We start from the raw sequence: 13,551 nt of genomic DNA on the forward strand, positions 1-13,551 counted from the left end.
CCAGACTGGGGCTGCGAGTGCTGGGAAGGAGAGACTCAGGATGCTGCTGTGAGGGAGGGGCAGGACCAGCCTGGAGCTGCAGGTTTCTGTCTTGGTGCCAAAATTGGGCTGACATCTATCCTGCTGTCACTCGGTGCAGGAGACTTTGCCAAGACGTACAAGAGAAAGCCAACTCCAGAGGAGGAACCCAAGGAGGAGACACTTTTGGATGAGAAATCTGGGGAGCACACATCTCCTGGTGATGAGTCCAAGGAGGAGACAATGTCATATCAGGAATCTGGTGAGAAGATAACTCTTGGTGATGAGCCCAAGGAGGAGACAATTTCAGATGAGGTATCTGGTGAGGAGATAACTCCTGGTGATGAACCTGAAGAAGAGACAATTTCAGACGAGGAATGTGGCGAGGAGACAATTGCTGGTGATGAACCCGAAGAGGAGACAATTTCAAATGAGGAATCCAAGGATGAGACAAATCCAGGTGACAAACCCAAGAATGAGGCTAGACGAAGTAGAAAGAAGGGTAAGTTTTTGTTAGACACCAGGAAAAAAGTTCTTCACTGAAAGACTGATTAGAAACTGACATTGTCTGGCCAGGGAGGTGGTGGAGTCACCATCCCTGGACGTGTTTAAGAAGACACTGGAGGTGGCATCAGTGCTGTGGTTTATTTGATGAGGGGGTGTTAGGTCATAGGTGTGATTTGATCTCAAAGGTCTTTTCCAGCCTAGTTCATTCTGTCGTTCTTTGTGACCTCTCAAGGGAAGCCAAGCAGATGCCTGACCCCAAGGTCCCTGCCAGGCAGCCTGGCAGGCACTGGGAAGCCCCAGCAGCCTGGGCACCTCTGAAGAGCTGTAGGAGCGAGAGGTGCCCCGAAAGCAGAAGTGCATTGCAGGAGGGGCTGCAGTGGTGGTGGGTGTGCAGGTACCTGCTGAGTGCCCTGGGAATTGCTGTGCTCCAGGCAGGGATTCCAGTGGGCACTGCTGCCAGCCCTGCTCCCTCTCCCTCTGCACAGGGAAGGGCTGGCAAGGCAGTGGGTGAGTTTGTTATGAACTCTGTTTGATTGACCTTGTGCTGGTGGCAGGTGACAGACTGGGCTGACACCTGTCCTGTGTCCCTTTGCTGTTCCGAGTTGGTGGCTGTGGCGGGCAGGGCAGGGCAGGGTGGGTGGGCACTGCGGGATGTGCCCCTGTTCCTCCCAGCCTGGGGGGACACTGGGACCCACCCCTCCAGAGGCCTCTTCCCAGGGGTCTTGAGAGGCAAAAGGCAGATGAAGGCAGGGGGAGGCTGGAGGAGCTGCTGCTGGCTCTGGGACCCTGCTCTGCCCGGCACAGAGTGCTCAGCACTGCTCAGGACCGGGAAATCCTTCCTCCCCTCCTGCCATTTTCGTTCTCAGGAAAGAAAAAGAAAAGCATTGGAGCTGTCATTGGAACCACAGTGGGAGCAGGTGAGGGTACAGCACTGCATGAGCAGCGCTCGGGTTCACTGCCCGGTCCCAGCCCCATGGGGCCCTGGGGATTGGGCTGGGCTGGGGGCTGCAAGTACCAGGGCTGGGGAGAATTGGGGTGCAGGTGGGAGGAAGAGGGGTGGAGGGGCAGCTCTGGCCCTCCTGGAATGGAGTTGTGTCTGCCCCCGGTGCTGCAGCCCTGCACGCTGCTCCTCTCCTGCCGCCCAGGGCTGTCCCCGTCCCTGCAGCCCCAGCCCTCGCTGCCCGCTCTGCTCCCCGGGTGCTTTTGGGGAGGCCGGTTCTGGTGCAGGTGGCAGGGGGAGATGGGACTCACTGAGAGCACCCTAAAGGTGTGCTGTCCTCCCTGCAGGAGTAGCATTGGTTGGCCTCCCGGCGATCTTTGGCGCGCTGGGGCTCACCGGGGTTGGCATTGCCGCTGGCTCCGTTGCTGCCAAGATGATAATGGGAGCTGATGGCGATGTGGCTGAAGATGGCGAGGTGGCCGTGCTACAGACGATTGGTGAGTGGGGAGGGCAGGGGAGCTGGGCTTCATCTCCATGGCAGGCAACACATGGCATGGTCTGAATTGCTCCAAACTCTCAGGGTGTTCCATGCCCAGGAGGAGTCCTTGGCTGGCTGTGCCCAGTGCTCGGTCTCTCAGCAGGCAGCCTTGATGCTCCTGGGACATCACACCATGATCTGTCCTTGCAGGATCTGCAGCTTACTCTCTTGCTGTCAAAACTGGGCTGAAAACTGCCCTGAGATCAGTCAGTGCAGCAAGTGGTGACTGGCTATCAAAGTGGAAGAAAACCCCAAGTGACAAACCTAAAGAAACAACAAATATCCAAGTGACAACCCCAAAAAAGGACAAAACCCAAGTGACCAACCCAAGGAAAAGTAACTTGGGTGACAAACATGAGGAGGAGACAAGTCCAGTCAAGCAACCCAAGAGAAGTCAAGCAGCTTCCTGATCCCAAAGCCTTACCTTGCACAATGCAGGTGCTGGGAAACCCCCACAGACCCCTCAGATCTTTGCCTCCTCTTTTAAAGGCTTTGGATTCTCTTGAGCAGTGATTTCCCTGAAGCCAATAAAAGTGCTTTGCTTGCAGCAGAGTTGGTGTCTGTGTGTGGCTGCTCATTAGAGGGGGACAGGGCACAGGGGATGCTCAGTCCCCAGCACTGACCTGCTCACTGATGCTGCCCCCAGTTCCCCTGCACTCAGTTTGGGCCAGCGGAGAAGTTACAGCCCACGCCAGAGGAACAGAACCCAGTGTGAGTGGGAACCACCAGGTGCTGCTGTGCAGGTGATCAGCTGCAATTTTAACTGTGGCTTAAAAACTACTGAGCCCTCCCCATATGAAATCTGTAAGATTCTGCTTTTAGGTTGTGTACTGGTTTGTAAACTGCTTTTAGATTCCAACATCATAAAGGAAAGGAGGATGGCTGCACTCTTTCATTAACGTTAAAGGTTTTAATCACTTTTCCAGAACACATGTATGATTGAAACAAAAACTCTTTTGAGGGTCTCAATAATTCACTTATGAATACCATACTTTGAACCCTATAAATTCTTGTATTAGGAAACGTCTCCCCTGACCTTGGGAAGAAATGCCACTTGGTGGACACCCTAAGGAGAGGAGCCTATGGGAATCTGCCAGACACCTGGATGGCACGAGATCACCCCATAAAAGGATGATAAGAAAGCCTTAAGAATGTTTAATGATTGCTGATGTGGCAATGTGTGATAGGTCCCTTAGTGATAAAAAACATACAAGGAAATAGCGTGTCTTGAGGAAGGGTATAAAACCAGCTCCTTTCTCACAGTAAATATCTCAGTATCCCTGCAGCTCTGAGTCTGTGCCACCTTTGTTTACACACGGCAGAGCACACGTAGCCTTGGGCCAGGCAGGAGCCTGGGTGGGGACTGAGGGGTCTCTGCTTTTAGAGCATGGGCAGGGTCTCCTGGGTGGGAGAGAGGTGATTGTGAGGGTGCAAGGTGGCAAACCTTGCTATGCCACCAGCAGCCCATGGAAAAACATCTTGTTCTTGCTTCCCAAGGGACCAGGCTTAGAGCAGACAGATGGCAGGTCTGGATCCCAGGACCATGGGTAAGTTGAGTGTCTCATGGGGTCTGGGACATGGGATCTGCAGTGGGGGGCACAGAGACCCTGGGGTTCTGCTCTTCTCCCCTCCCCTCCCGGGTGTCTGCAGGGCTGAAGGAGGAGCTGCTGCTGCCTCTGGGACCCTGCCCGTCACAGGGCACGGGCCTCCAGCCAGGAGGAGTTTTAGTGCCCAACTCCTGCTCATCTGCCATTTTCCATCTTAGGCTTTGAGTCATTCGTGATTACATTTCTTCTGGGATTTGTCGCGGCACTTGTTATCGCACTTCTGATTATAGGTGAGAATTTGGCACGGGATGAGCAGCGCTTGGCTTCACTTCTGGTGGTGCTGCAGAGAGGGAAGGGGCAGCTCTGGGCAGTGCCAGCAGTTCTGGCTGCCCCCGGTGCTGCAGCCCTGCACGTTGCTGTTGTTATCATATTGTTATTATATTCTTAAAGAGTCCATACCTTCTCGCTGGTTCTCTGCCACGTAGCTCTTCTCTGTTCTCCTGTAGTGCAGTTCCTCATGGTTTCACAGGGGCTCCTCCTGGGCTCTTGACCCACCCCTTTTATCCCAGCTATCTTTATGAGCCACAGCTGCTGCCCAACTAAGGACTTTGCAGCTGTGACTCATTTAGAATAGCTAGGACCCACTTACACAATACATAGGACTCTCACCTACATTTCAGTTTTTGTATTCTTATTGCTGTTATAACAATACATATATTCAGGCCCCCACATTTCCGCCCTTTTCTTTTAACAATTATACAATTACAATACACATATAGTCCCAGCTCTCAGGCTGTCACAGCTCTTGGCTGTCTTGGATACACAGATACAAATCCCTAGATGTTCCAAGGCTCTTTTCCTCAAAGGTCATAATCTCACAACTTTCTGCTGTAACAGCTCCTTGATTCAAAGGCCATATTATATTCTAAAGTCCCAGCTCTCTGGCTGCCACAGCTCTCGGCTGTCCTCTCTTCATATTGGGGGGATCCATACCTTCTCTCGATGTTCTTTGTGGCTGCATGTTCTCTATCACGTCGGGGTCACCAGTTGTTCTTATCTTATCGCATTCATATTTCTCAAGTTCCATACTGCCCTAAGCTGTTCTTCTCTGCAGCACAGTTCTTCATGTCTTCTCAGGGGCTCCTCCTGGGCTCTCAACATACCCCTTTTATCCCAGCTATCTTTACGAGCCACAGCTGCTGCCCAACTAAGGACTTCGCAGCTGTGGCTCATTTAGAATAGCTAGGACCCACTTATACAATACATAGGACTCTCACTACATTTCAGCTTTTGTATTCTTATTGCTGTTATAACAATACATATATTCAGCCCCCCACACGCTGCTCCTCTCCTGCCGCCCAGGGCTGTCCCCGTCCCTGCAGCCCCAGCCCTCGCTGCCCGCTCCGCTCCCTGGGTGCTTTTGGGGAGGCCGGGTCTGGTGCAGGTGGCAGGGGGAGATGGGGGTCACAGAGAGCACCCTAACACTGCTCTGTCCTCCCTGCAGGAATAGCAAGGAATGAACCTTTGAACATCGATATCAATCTCCTGGGTGTACGTTTCCATTTTGGTGAGTGAGGAGTGCAGGGGGGCTGGGCTGTGCTGGGTGGAACACGGGGTTGAAGCCTGGGCTTATTCTGAATCCATAGCAGCCCTTGAACCCCTCACTGGTCTGAATGTGCCCAAAGATGAGGAAAGGGATCCATCCCAATGTGGTGGGAAGAGCCAGGACACGATGGGGTAGGGGTCAGGGCTGAGGGCATCAGGGGCTGTTCTGGGAGGTGAGTGCTCTGTGGCAAGAACTGCCGGGTCCACTGGCAGCGCTGGCCAGAGGTGGAAATGGAGAGCAGAAAGGGGCTGGGTGTGCTCAGGGAGCAGAGCTGACTGCAGCCAATTCTCTGGCACAGACTGAGGAGACTCTTACTGGAGAGATATTTTTGGCTGTTCCTGCCTCATGCTGGTCCATCAGCAGGCAGCCTTGATGCTTCTGGGACCTGATACTCTTGTCTTTATAGGGAGGACATACAATGCCTTGCTGAACAGAAGAAGAGAGCCTGATCACCATGGGCAGTGAACAGAAGGCGATTTCCTTCCTTCCAAGCAGCATGCTTCATGTCTTCCCACAGCATGGACTAGAATGCCCCCACCAAACAGCAGCTGCCCCTTTAACAGATTTGGATGGCCTTGAGTAATAAATTCTTTTGAAACCTTTATTAAAAGTGCATTTCTGGTGTGGGTGTGTGTGGTGGTGCCTGGTGTGCATCGTGGCTCAGGGGTAGGGTGGTAGGGTAGGGTAACTTTTTTTGTTTGTTTGTTTTTTTGTTATGAAGGAACAGTTTTCAGATACAATGTTGTCTAAGTTGACTTAATTTTGTTCCAGACCATCTATTTTTAGAAGTATTCCTCGCAGTTTCCCACAGTGGAAAGGCACAGGCTCCCTGCAGGGAAAACCGCAAGGTCCAAAGTCCTGGGCATGGGGGGGCCCCAGCCCTGCTGCAGCTGAGACAGTAGAATCAATTGTTGATTAGAATGAAACCGAAACTCTGTGGTTGAGCAATTTCTCGGAAATTACCTGTGGTGACATTACCTGTTGGTACCTTTCCTGCTGCCCTTTGACCCTCTGAGCACAGGAGACACAGGACAGGCTGGTGGTGTGGAGTGCTGTGCTCCCACAGTGGATGTTTGGGGACAGCACCCCCTTTCTCTGTGCAGGGGGGGCAATAAGGGGCCCTGCTCACCTTGGGGGCAATAACGGGGAGCATCCACCAAGCCCTGGTTGAGGAAGGGGCCTGGGCAGAGTCTGAGGGTGCCGTGACCCTCCCGTACGCAACAGGACCCTCGCACTCATCTGCCGTGACTCTGGAACCCCTCTGGTTCTGCGGCCGGGACCCTCACCTGTGTGCCGTGCCCCCCTTGCTGTGTCTGACCGCCCGAATGGAGAATCAAGCTCAGCCCGCTGCCTCCTCCCTGGGTGTGGCTGGGACGGGGCGGCCCCGGGGCGGGCACCGGGACCTTTCCAGGGCACCGGGCACCGCGGGACCATCCCAGTCCATCGGGCACCACGGGCCCATTCCAGTGCACTGGGCACCGCAGGCAGGTGAGCAATGCCGGGGGCAGGTGGGCAGCGCTGCTTCCTTCCCTCTTCCAACTTCCCTGTCCCCTTTGCTTTCTTTTTCCTTTTCTCCCTCCTGCCCTCCTGCTTTTTCCCCTCTTTGCTGTGAGACACAGAGGCAAAGGAGCTGCCACTGGAGGTAAAGGTCTGGCACTGGGGTTCACTGCCAGGCTGGGGCTGTGAGTGCTGGGAAGGAGAGACTCAGGATGCTGCTGTGAGGGAGGGGCAGGACCAGCCTGGAGCTGCAGGTTTCTCTCTTGGTGCCAAAATTGGGCTGACATCTATCCTGCTGTCACTGGTGCAGGAGACTCTGCCAAGATGTCCAAGATGAAGCCAACTCCAGAGGAGGAACCCAAGGAGGAGACACTTTTGGATGAGAAATCTGGGGAGCACACAACTCCTGGTGATGAGCCCAAGAAGGAGAGAAATTCAGATGAGAAATCCTGGGATGAGACAGATCATGGTGATAAACCCAAGGATGGGGATGGTCCTGAGGAAGGTCCTGGTGGTGGTCCTGAGGATAGTTCTGGTGGTGGCCCTGAGAATGGTCCTGATGGTGGTCCTGGGAATGGTCCTGACAATGGTCCCGACAATGGTCCCGATGATGGTCCCAACAATGGGGATAATCCAGGTAAAGTTCATGGGAAGTTTGGGTGAGACATCAGGGAAAAAGTTCTCCACTGAAAGACTGATTGGGCACTGACATTGTCTGGCCAGGGAGGTGGTGGAGTCACCATCCCTGGATGTGTTTAAAAAGACACTGGATGTTGCTCTCAGTGCCATTGTTAGGTTGATGAGGGGGTGTGAGGTCACAGGTTGGACTAGATGATCTCAAAGGTCTTTTCCAGCCTAGTTCATTCTGTCATTCTTTGTGACCTCCCAAGGGAAGCCAAGCAGATGCCTGACCCCAAGGTCCCTGCCAGGCAGCCTGGCAGGCACTGGGAAGCCCCAGCAGCCTGGGCACCTCTGAAGAGCTGTAGGAGCGAGAGGTGCCCCGAAAGCAGAAGGGCATTGCAGGAGGGGCTGCAGTGGTGGTGGGTGTGCAGGTACCTGCTGAGTGCCCTGGGAATTGCTGTGCTCCAGGAAGGGATTCCAGTGGGCACTGCTGCCAGCCCTGCTCCCTCTCGCCCTGCACAGGGAAGGGCTGGCAAGGCAGTGGGTGAGTTTGTTATGAACTCTGTTTGATTGACCTTGTGCTGGTGGCAGGTGACAGACTGGGCTGACACCTGTCCTGTGTCCCTTGCTGTTCCGAGTTGGTGGCTGTGGCGGGCAGGGCAGGGCAGGGCAGGGCAGGGCAGGGTGGGTGGGCACTGCGGGATGTGCCCCTGTTCCCCCCAGCCTGGGGGGACACTGGGACCCACCCCTCCAGAGGCCTCTTCCCAGGGGTCTTGAGAGGCAAAAGGCAGATGAAGGCAGGGGGAGGCTGGAGGAGCTGCTGCTGGCTCTGGGACCCTGCTCTGCCCGGCACAGAGTGCTCAGCACTGCTCAGGAGAGTTTTGCTGTCCATGCTCATGTCCTTCCTCCCCTCCTGCCATTTTCGTTCTCAGGGGACAATGGAAGTGGAAGTGGAAGTGCCATTAAAATGGTCATTGGAGCCACAGTGGGAGCAGGTGAGGATCTGGCACGGGATGAGCAGCGCTCGGATTCACTGCCCGGTCCCACCCCTGTGGGGTCCTGGGGGCTGGGCTGGGCTGGGGGCTACAAGTACCAGGGCTGGGGAGAATTGGGGTGCAGGCAAGAGGAGAAGGGACAGCTCTGGGCAGTGCCTGGAATGGAGTTGTGTCTGCCCCCGCTGCCGCAGCCCTGCACGCTGCTCCTCTCCTGCCGCCCAGGGCTGTCCCCGTCCCTGCAGCCCCAGCCCTCGCTGCCCGCTCTGCTCCCTGGGTGCTTTTGGGGAGGCCGGGTCTGGTGCAGGTGGCAGGGGGAGATGGGGGTCACAGAGAGCACCCTCACGCTGCTCTGCCCTCCCTGCAGGATTGGCACTCTTTGGCGTCCCACTGGGTGTTGCTGCACTGGGTTTCACCAAGGTCGGCATCGCCGCCGGCTCCGTCGCTGCCAAGATGATGTCGGCAGCTGCCATCGCCAACGGCGGCGGAGTGGCTGCAGGCAGCACCGTGGCTGTGCTGCAGTCCGTCGGTGAGTGGGGAGGGCAGGGGAGCTGGGCTGCATCTCCTTGGCAGGGAGCACGGGCTGGCTCTAGAGCCAGAGCAGCCCTTTAACCCCTCCCTGCTCTGATTTGCTCCAAACTCTCAGGGCTCTCCTTGCCCAGGAGGAGTCCTTGGCTGGCTGTGCCCAGTGCTCAGTCCCTCAGCAGGCAGCCTTGATGCTCCTGGGAGTTCACATCTCAATATTTCTTTGCAGGCGCTGCAGGTCTTTCTGCTGGTGCCCAAGCTGCCCTGGGCTCAGCTGGTGCAGCAGCCGGTGCAGCAGCCGGTGCCTGGTTCCCAAAAGGGAATAAACCTCCAAGTGACCAACCTAAAAAGGATAAAAACCTCCAAGTGACAAACCTAATAAAAAGAAACTTGAGTGACAAACATGAGGAGGAGATAACTCCAGACAAGACACCCAAGAGAAGCCAAGCAGGTTCCTGATCCCAAAGCCGTGCCTTACACAATGCAGCTGAGAAACCCCCACACACCCCTCACGGCTCTGCCTCCCCTTTCAAAAGCTTTGGATTTTGTGAGCAGGGATTTCCCTGAAGCCAATAAAAGTGCTTTGCTTGCAGCAGAGTTGGTGTCTGTGTGTGACTGCTCTCTTGGGTGATGGTGGCATTAGAGGGGGACAGGGCACAGGGGATGCTCAGTCCCCAGCACTGACCTGCTCGCTGATGCTGCCCCCAGTTCCCCTGCACTCAGTTTGGGGCAGGGGAGAAGTTACAGCCCACGTCGCGTCCTTCCCCCTCAGCCCCCGTCCGAGGCCATCGGGGCCAAAGGGCTCCTGAGGGGACACCCCAGGGTGAGGACGGGAGAGCCCCGGCCCTGCTCGAGCAGAGGCAGCACCATCAAGGGTTACCCAGAAAGCGAAACTGGGCGAGCGGCTTCCTTGCTGATTTCTCGGAAATCAGCTGAGCGGCCGCTCCCCTTAGCTCCGCCTTTTCTGCAGCCCTTGGTTCCTCAGAGCGCAGCAAACAGACGAGAGATTGGAGGCGTGAGGAGCCGCGGTCCCGCCGTGGGTGTGTGGGGACAGCAGCCTTTCTGTAATGGGGGGACAATAACGGGGGCTGCTCCCCTCGCTGTGCCGGCGGAGCGGCCGGGCAGGAGCCGGGGCTGGGGAGACGGGGGGGTCCCTTCTTGTGAGGGGAGGGGGCCGGGGTCTCCTGGGTGGGAGAGGGGCGGCTGGGGGCGATCGTGCAGGGCAAGAAAGCCCCGCTGATCTCATCTGCTGCCTACGCAAAATGTTGTTCTCGTTCCCCAAGGATCCGGGATTAGAGCAGAATCATCGCAGATCTCGCTCCCGCCCAGACGACCATGGGTGAGCTGGGAGGTTCCTGGGGTGGGGGCCGGGGTCCTGAGGGGGGCACAGAGACCCTGGGGTTCGCCCCTGCTCCCCTCTCCTCCCGGGCCTCTGCAGGGCTGAAGGAGGGCGGTGCTTGTAGAGCTGCTGCTGCCTCTGGGACCCTGCCCTGCCCGGCACGGGGCGCTGGACTCCAGCTGAGAGGGGCTTTGTTGCCCACACTGCTGCCCTTCAGCCCTTTTCCATCTTAGGTACACGGGTAGTCGCCGTTGCCATCATCACTCTGCTCATCACTGGATCTACAATTGGAGGTGAGAATTTGGCACGGGGTGAGCAGCGCTCGGCTTCACTGCTTGTGCTGCTAAGAGGGAAGGGGCAGCTCTGGGCAGTGCCTGGAATGGAGTTGTGTCTGCCCCCGCTGCCGCAGCCCTGCACGCTGCTCCTCTCCTGCCGCCCAGGGCTGTCCCCGTCCCTGCAGCCCCAGCCCTCGCTGCCCGCTCTGCTCCCCGGGTGCTTTTGGGGAGGCCGGGTCTGGTGCAGGTGGCAGGGGGCGATGGGGGTCACAGAGAGCACCCTAACGCTTCATTGTCCTCCCTTGCAGGAGCAGCAGCAAAGGATCGCAGATCTGAGAGTGAGTGGAGAGGGCAGGGGGCCTGGGCTGTGCTGGGTGGAACACGGGGTTGTAGCCTGGGCTTACTCTGAAGCCAAAGCAGCCCTTGAACCCCTCACTGGTCTGAATGTGCCCAAACTGAGGGAATGGGATCCATCCCAATGTGGTGGGAAGAGCCAGGATCTCTTGGGGTAGGGGTCGGGGCTGAGGCGATCAGGGGCTGTGCAGGGAGGTGAGTGCTCTGTGGCAAGAACTGCTGTGTCCAATGGCAGCACTGGCCAGAGGTGGAAATGGAGAGCAGAAAGGGGCTGGATGTGCTCAGGGAGCAGAGCTGACTGCAGGCCAATTCCCTGGCACCGACTGAGGTGACCCTTAGTGGGGTGCAGCCTTCCAGGTGCCACCACAGCTCAAACCAATGAGCCTCGATTGCATCCTGGAGCATCCCATCACCCACAAAGGGCAGCCACCCCCAAACACCATCCTGAGCATCCTCCAGCCACTGAGGGGCTCTGGGTCTGACGCATGCATGGATTGGCCACAGATCTGAACACGAGGAACTCCGTGCTCAGGGGTGGCTGTGGGCACAGGGGCCATCTGGGCAGTGCAGGACACAGACTGGGCTGACACGTGAAATAAACAAAGGGCCCGGAGACTTCTTCTCCTTTTTCAATGCCTTTATTAAAAGTGATCAGCTCAGGATTGGGCAGCTCGACGGGTCTGCAGTCTCCGTCGTCTCTCCCAAAGCGACTCAGAGCAGGAGGATATGCGCAGCTCTGTCCACAAGGGGCAGAGCTGGGGATCACGTCCTCGTGGGAGCCTTTAGGGCCTGCTGATCCCGTCAGATGGTACTTTTGCCGGCTCAGTCGGCCTGGTCTCACCGCCGGGGTCGTCTCTCTTGGTCAGGGCAAGAGGCTCTGAAGGTGTTCCGCATCTCTGCAGGCTCAGCACTCGGCTCCTCAAGTCCAGACATCACTCCAGTCTCTCAACTCTTAGGTGGCTCGTCGTTTTGGGGTCTTCTCTGTACACCGGGGGACCCATGCTGCATTGTGGTCTTGGAGTCACTTTGCATAGCCCCCCTCACCTTCTCAGGTCTCTTCTACTGTTCCGGAAGGTTCCCACCCTTCTGAGAAAGGTACAACTTAGCCTCGGGCGAGGCTCTGCTGATACAAAAGGAGCGATTAGCCACAACGACTCGTGATTACAATAACAAAACACGAAGAACTTCAGCAGCTATCCGTGGTCTGGCTGCTTTATTTTTTGTAACTTTTTCTCACAAAAAATATTACCCGAATTTTGTTCATAACAACACGTGCTGTGTGTCCTGTGCTGTTCCAGGTAGGTGGGTGTGGCGGGCAGGGCAGGGTGGGCACTCTGGGGTGTGCCCCTTCTCCCTGTTCCTCCCAATCTGAGGGGACATTGGGACCCACTCCTCCAGAGGCCTCTCCCCAGGGGGCTTTAGGGGCTGAAACCAGGTGGAGGCTGGAGGAGCTGCTGCTGGTTAGGGGAACTGTGCTGTCCATGCTCATGTTCTTCCTCTCCTCCTGCCATTTTCTTTCTCAGAGGACAATGGAAGTGGCATTGGAGCTGTCATTGGAGCCACAGTGGGAGCAGGTGAGGATCTGGCACTGGATGAGCAGCGCTCGGGTTCACTGCCCGTTCCCAGCCCCGTGGGGTCCTGGGGGCTGCAAGGGCTGGGGAGAATTGGTGGGTGGAAGAGAGGCAGCTCTGGGCAGTGCCTGGAATGGAGTTGTGTCTGCCCCCGCTGCCGCAGCCCTGCACGCTGCTCCTCTTCTGGCACCCAGGGCTGTCCCCGTCCCTGCAGCCCCAGCCCTCGCTGCCCGCTCTGCTCCCTGGGTGCTTTTGGGGAGGCCGGGTCTGGTGCAGGTGGCAGGGGGAGATGGGGGTCGCAGAGAGCACCCTAACACTGCTCTGCCCTCCCTGCAGGATTGGCACTGGTTGGCGTCCCGGTGTTCCTCGGCGCCCTGGGGTTCACCGGGGCCGGAATCGCCGCCGGCTCCGTCGCTGCCAAGATGATGTCGGCAGCTGCCATCGCCAACGGCGGCGGAGTGGCTGCAGGCAGCACCGTGGCTGTGCTGCAGTCCGTCGGTGAGTGGGAAGGGCAGGGGAGCTGGGCTGCATCTCCATGGCAGGGAAAACACGCTGGCTCTAGAGCCAGAGCAGCCCTTTAACCCCTCCCTGCTCTGAATTGCTCCACACTCTCTGAGTTCTCCCTGCACAGGAGGAGCCCTTGGCTGGCTGTGCCCAGTGCTCGGTCCCTCAGCAGGCAGCCTTGATGCTCCTGGGAGTTCACATCTCGATTTGTCTTTGCAGGCGCTGCAGGTCTTTCTGTTGGTGCCCAAGCTGGGCTGACAGCTGCCCTGGGCTCAGCTGGCGCAGCAACCGGTGCCCAGCTAACTGAGCGAAAGAAACCTCCAAGTGACTAACCTAAAAAAGGATAAAAGCCCAAGTGACAAACCTAAGAAAAAGTAACTTGAGTGACAAACATGAGGAGGAGATAACTCCAGACAAGCAGCCCAAGAGAAACGAAGCAGGTTGCTGATCCCAAAGCCGTGCCTTGCACAGTGCAGGTGCTGGGAAACCCCCACAGACCCCTCAGATCTTCGCCTCCCGTTTCAAAAGGTTTGGATTGTTGTGAGCAGGGATTTCCCTGAAGCCAATAAAAGTGCTTTGCTTCCAGCAGAGTTGGCGTCTGTGTGTGGCTGCTCTCTTGGCTGATGGTGGCATTAGAGGGGGACAGGGCACAGGGGATGCTCAGTCCCCAGCACTGACCTGCTCACTGATGCTGCCCCCAGTTCCCCTGCTCTCAGT

The 13,551-nt window shown here is 56.9% G+C and overlaps 1 protein-coding gene across 1 annotated transcript; it reads left to right on the top strand.

Annotated features, from left to right (window-relative positions):
• Positions 1–10,040: 10,040 nt before the first annotated feature.
• On the top strand, positions 10,041–13,424 carry LOC128947984 (interferon alpha-inducible protein 27-like protein 2A). The gene is made up of 6 exons (XM_054292534.1): positions 10,041–10,130; positions 10,364–10,423; positions 10,714–10,743; positions 12,283–12,333; positions 12,667–12,828; positions 13,054–13,424. The coding sequence occupies exons 1-6, from the start codon at positions 10,127–10,129 to the stop codon at positions 13,164–13,166; spliced, it is 420 nt and encodes a 139-aa protein (XP_054148509.1). The 5' UTR covers positions 10,041–10,126; the 3' UTR covers positions 13,167–13,424.
• Positions 13,425–13,551: the final 127 nt, after the last annotated feature.

The sequence above is a fragment of the Melozone crissalis genome, unplaced genomic scaffold (genome assembly GCF_028551555.1).
Source record: "Melozone crissalis strain CALT ecotype California unplaced genomic scaffold, PUWL_Pcris_2 ptg000111l_1, whole genome shotgun sequence".
Taxonomy (NCBI): Eukaryota; Metazoa; Chordata; class Aves; order Passeriformes; family Passerellidae; genus Melozone; species Melozone crissalis.

What these genes read in the sequence shown, in the direction of transcription:
- LOC128947984 (XM_054292534.1), top strand. An exon ending in TGGAGCCACAGTGGGAGCAG is followed by an intron (nt 12,334 to 12,666) that starts GTGAGGATCTGG and finishes CCCTCCCTGCAG; the next exon opens with GATTGGCACTGGTTGGCGTC. An exon ending in GGCTGTGCTGCAGTCCGTCG is followed by an intron (nt 12,829 to 13,053) that starts GTGAGTGGGAAG and finishes TTGTCTTTGCAG; the next exon opens with GCGCTGCAGGTCTTTCTGTT.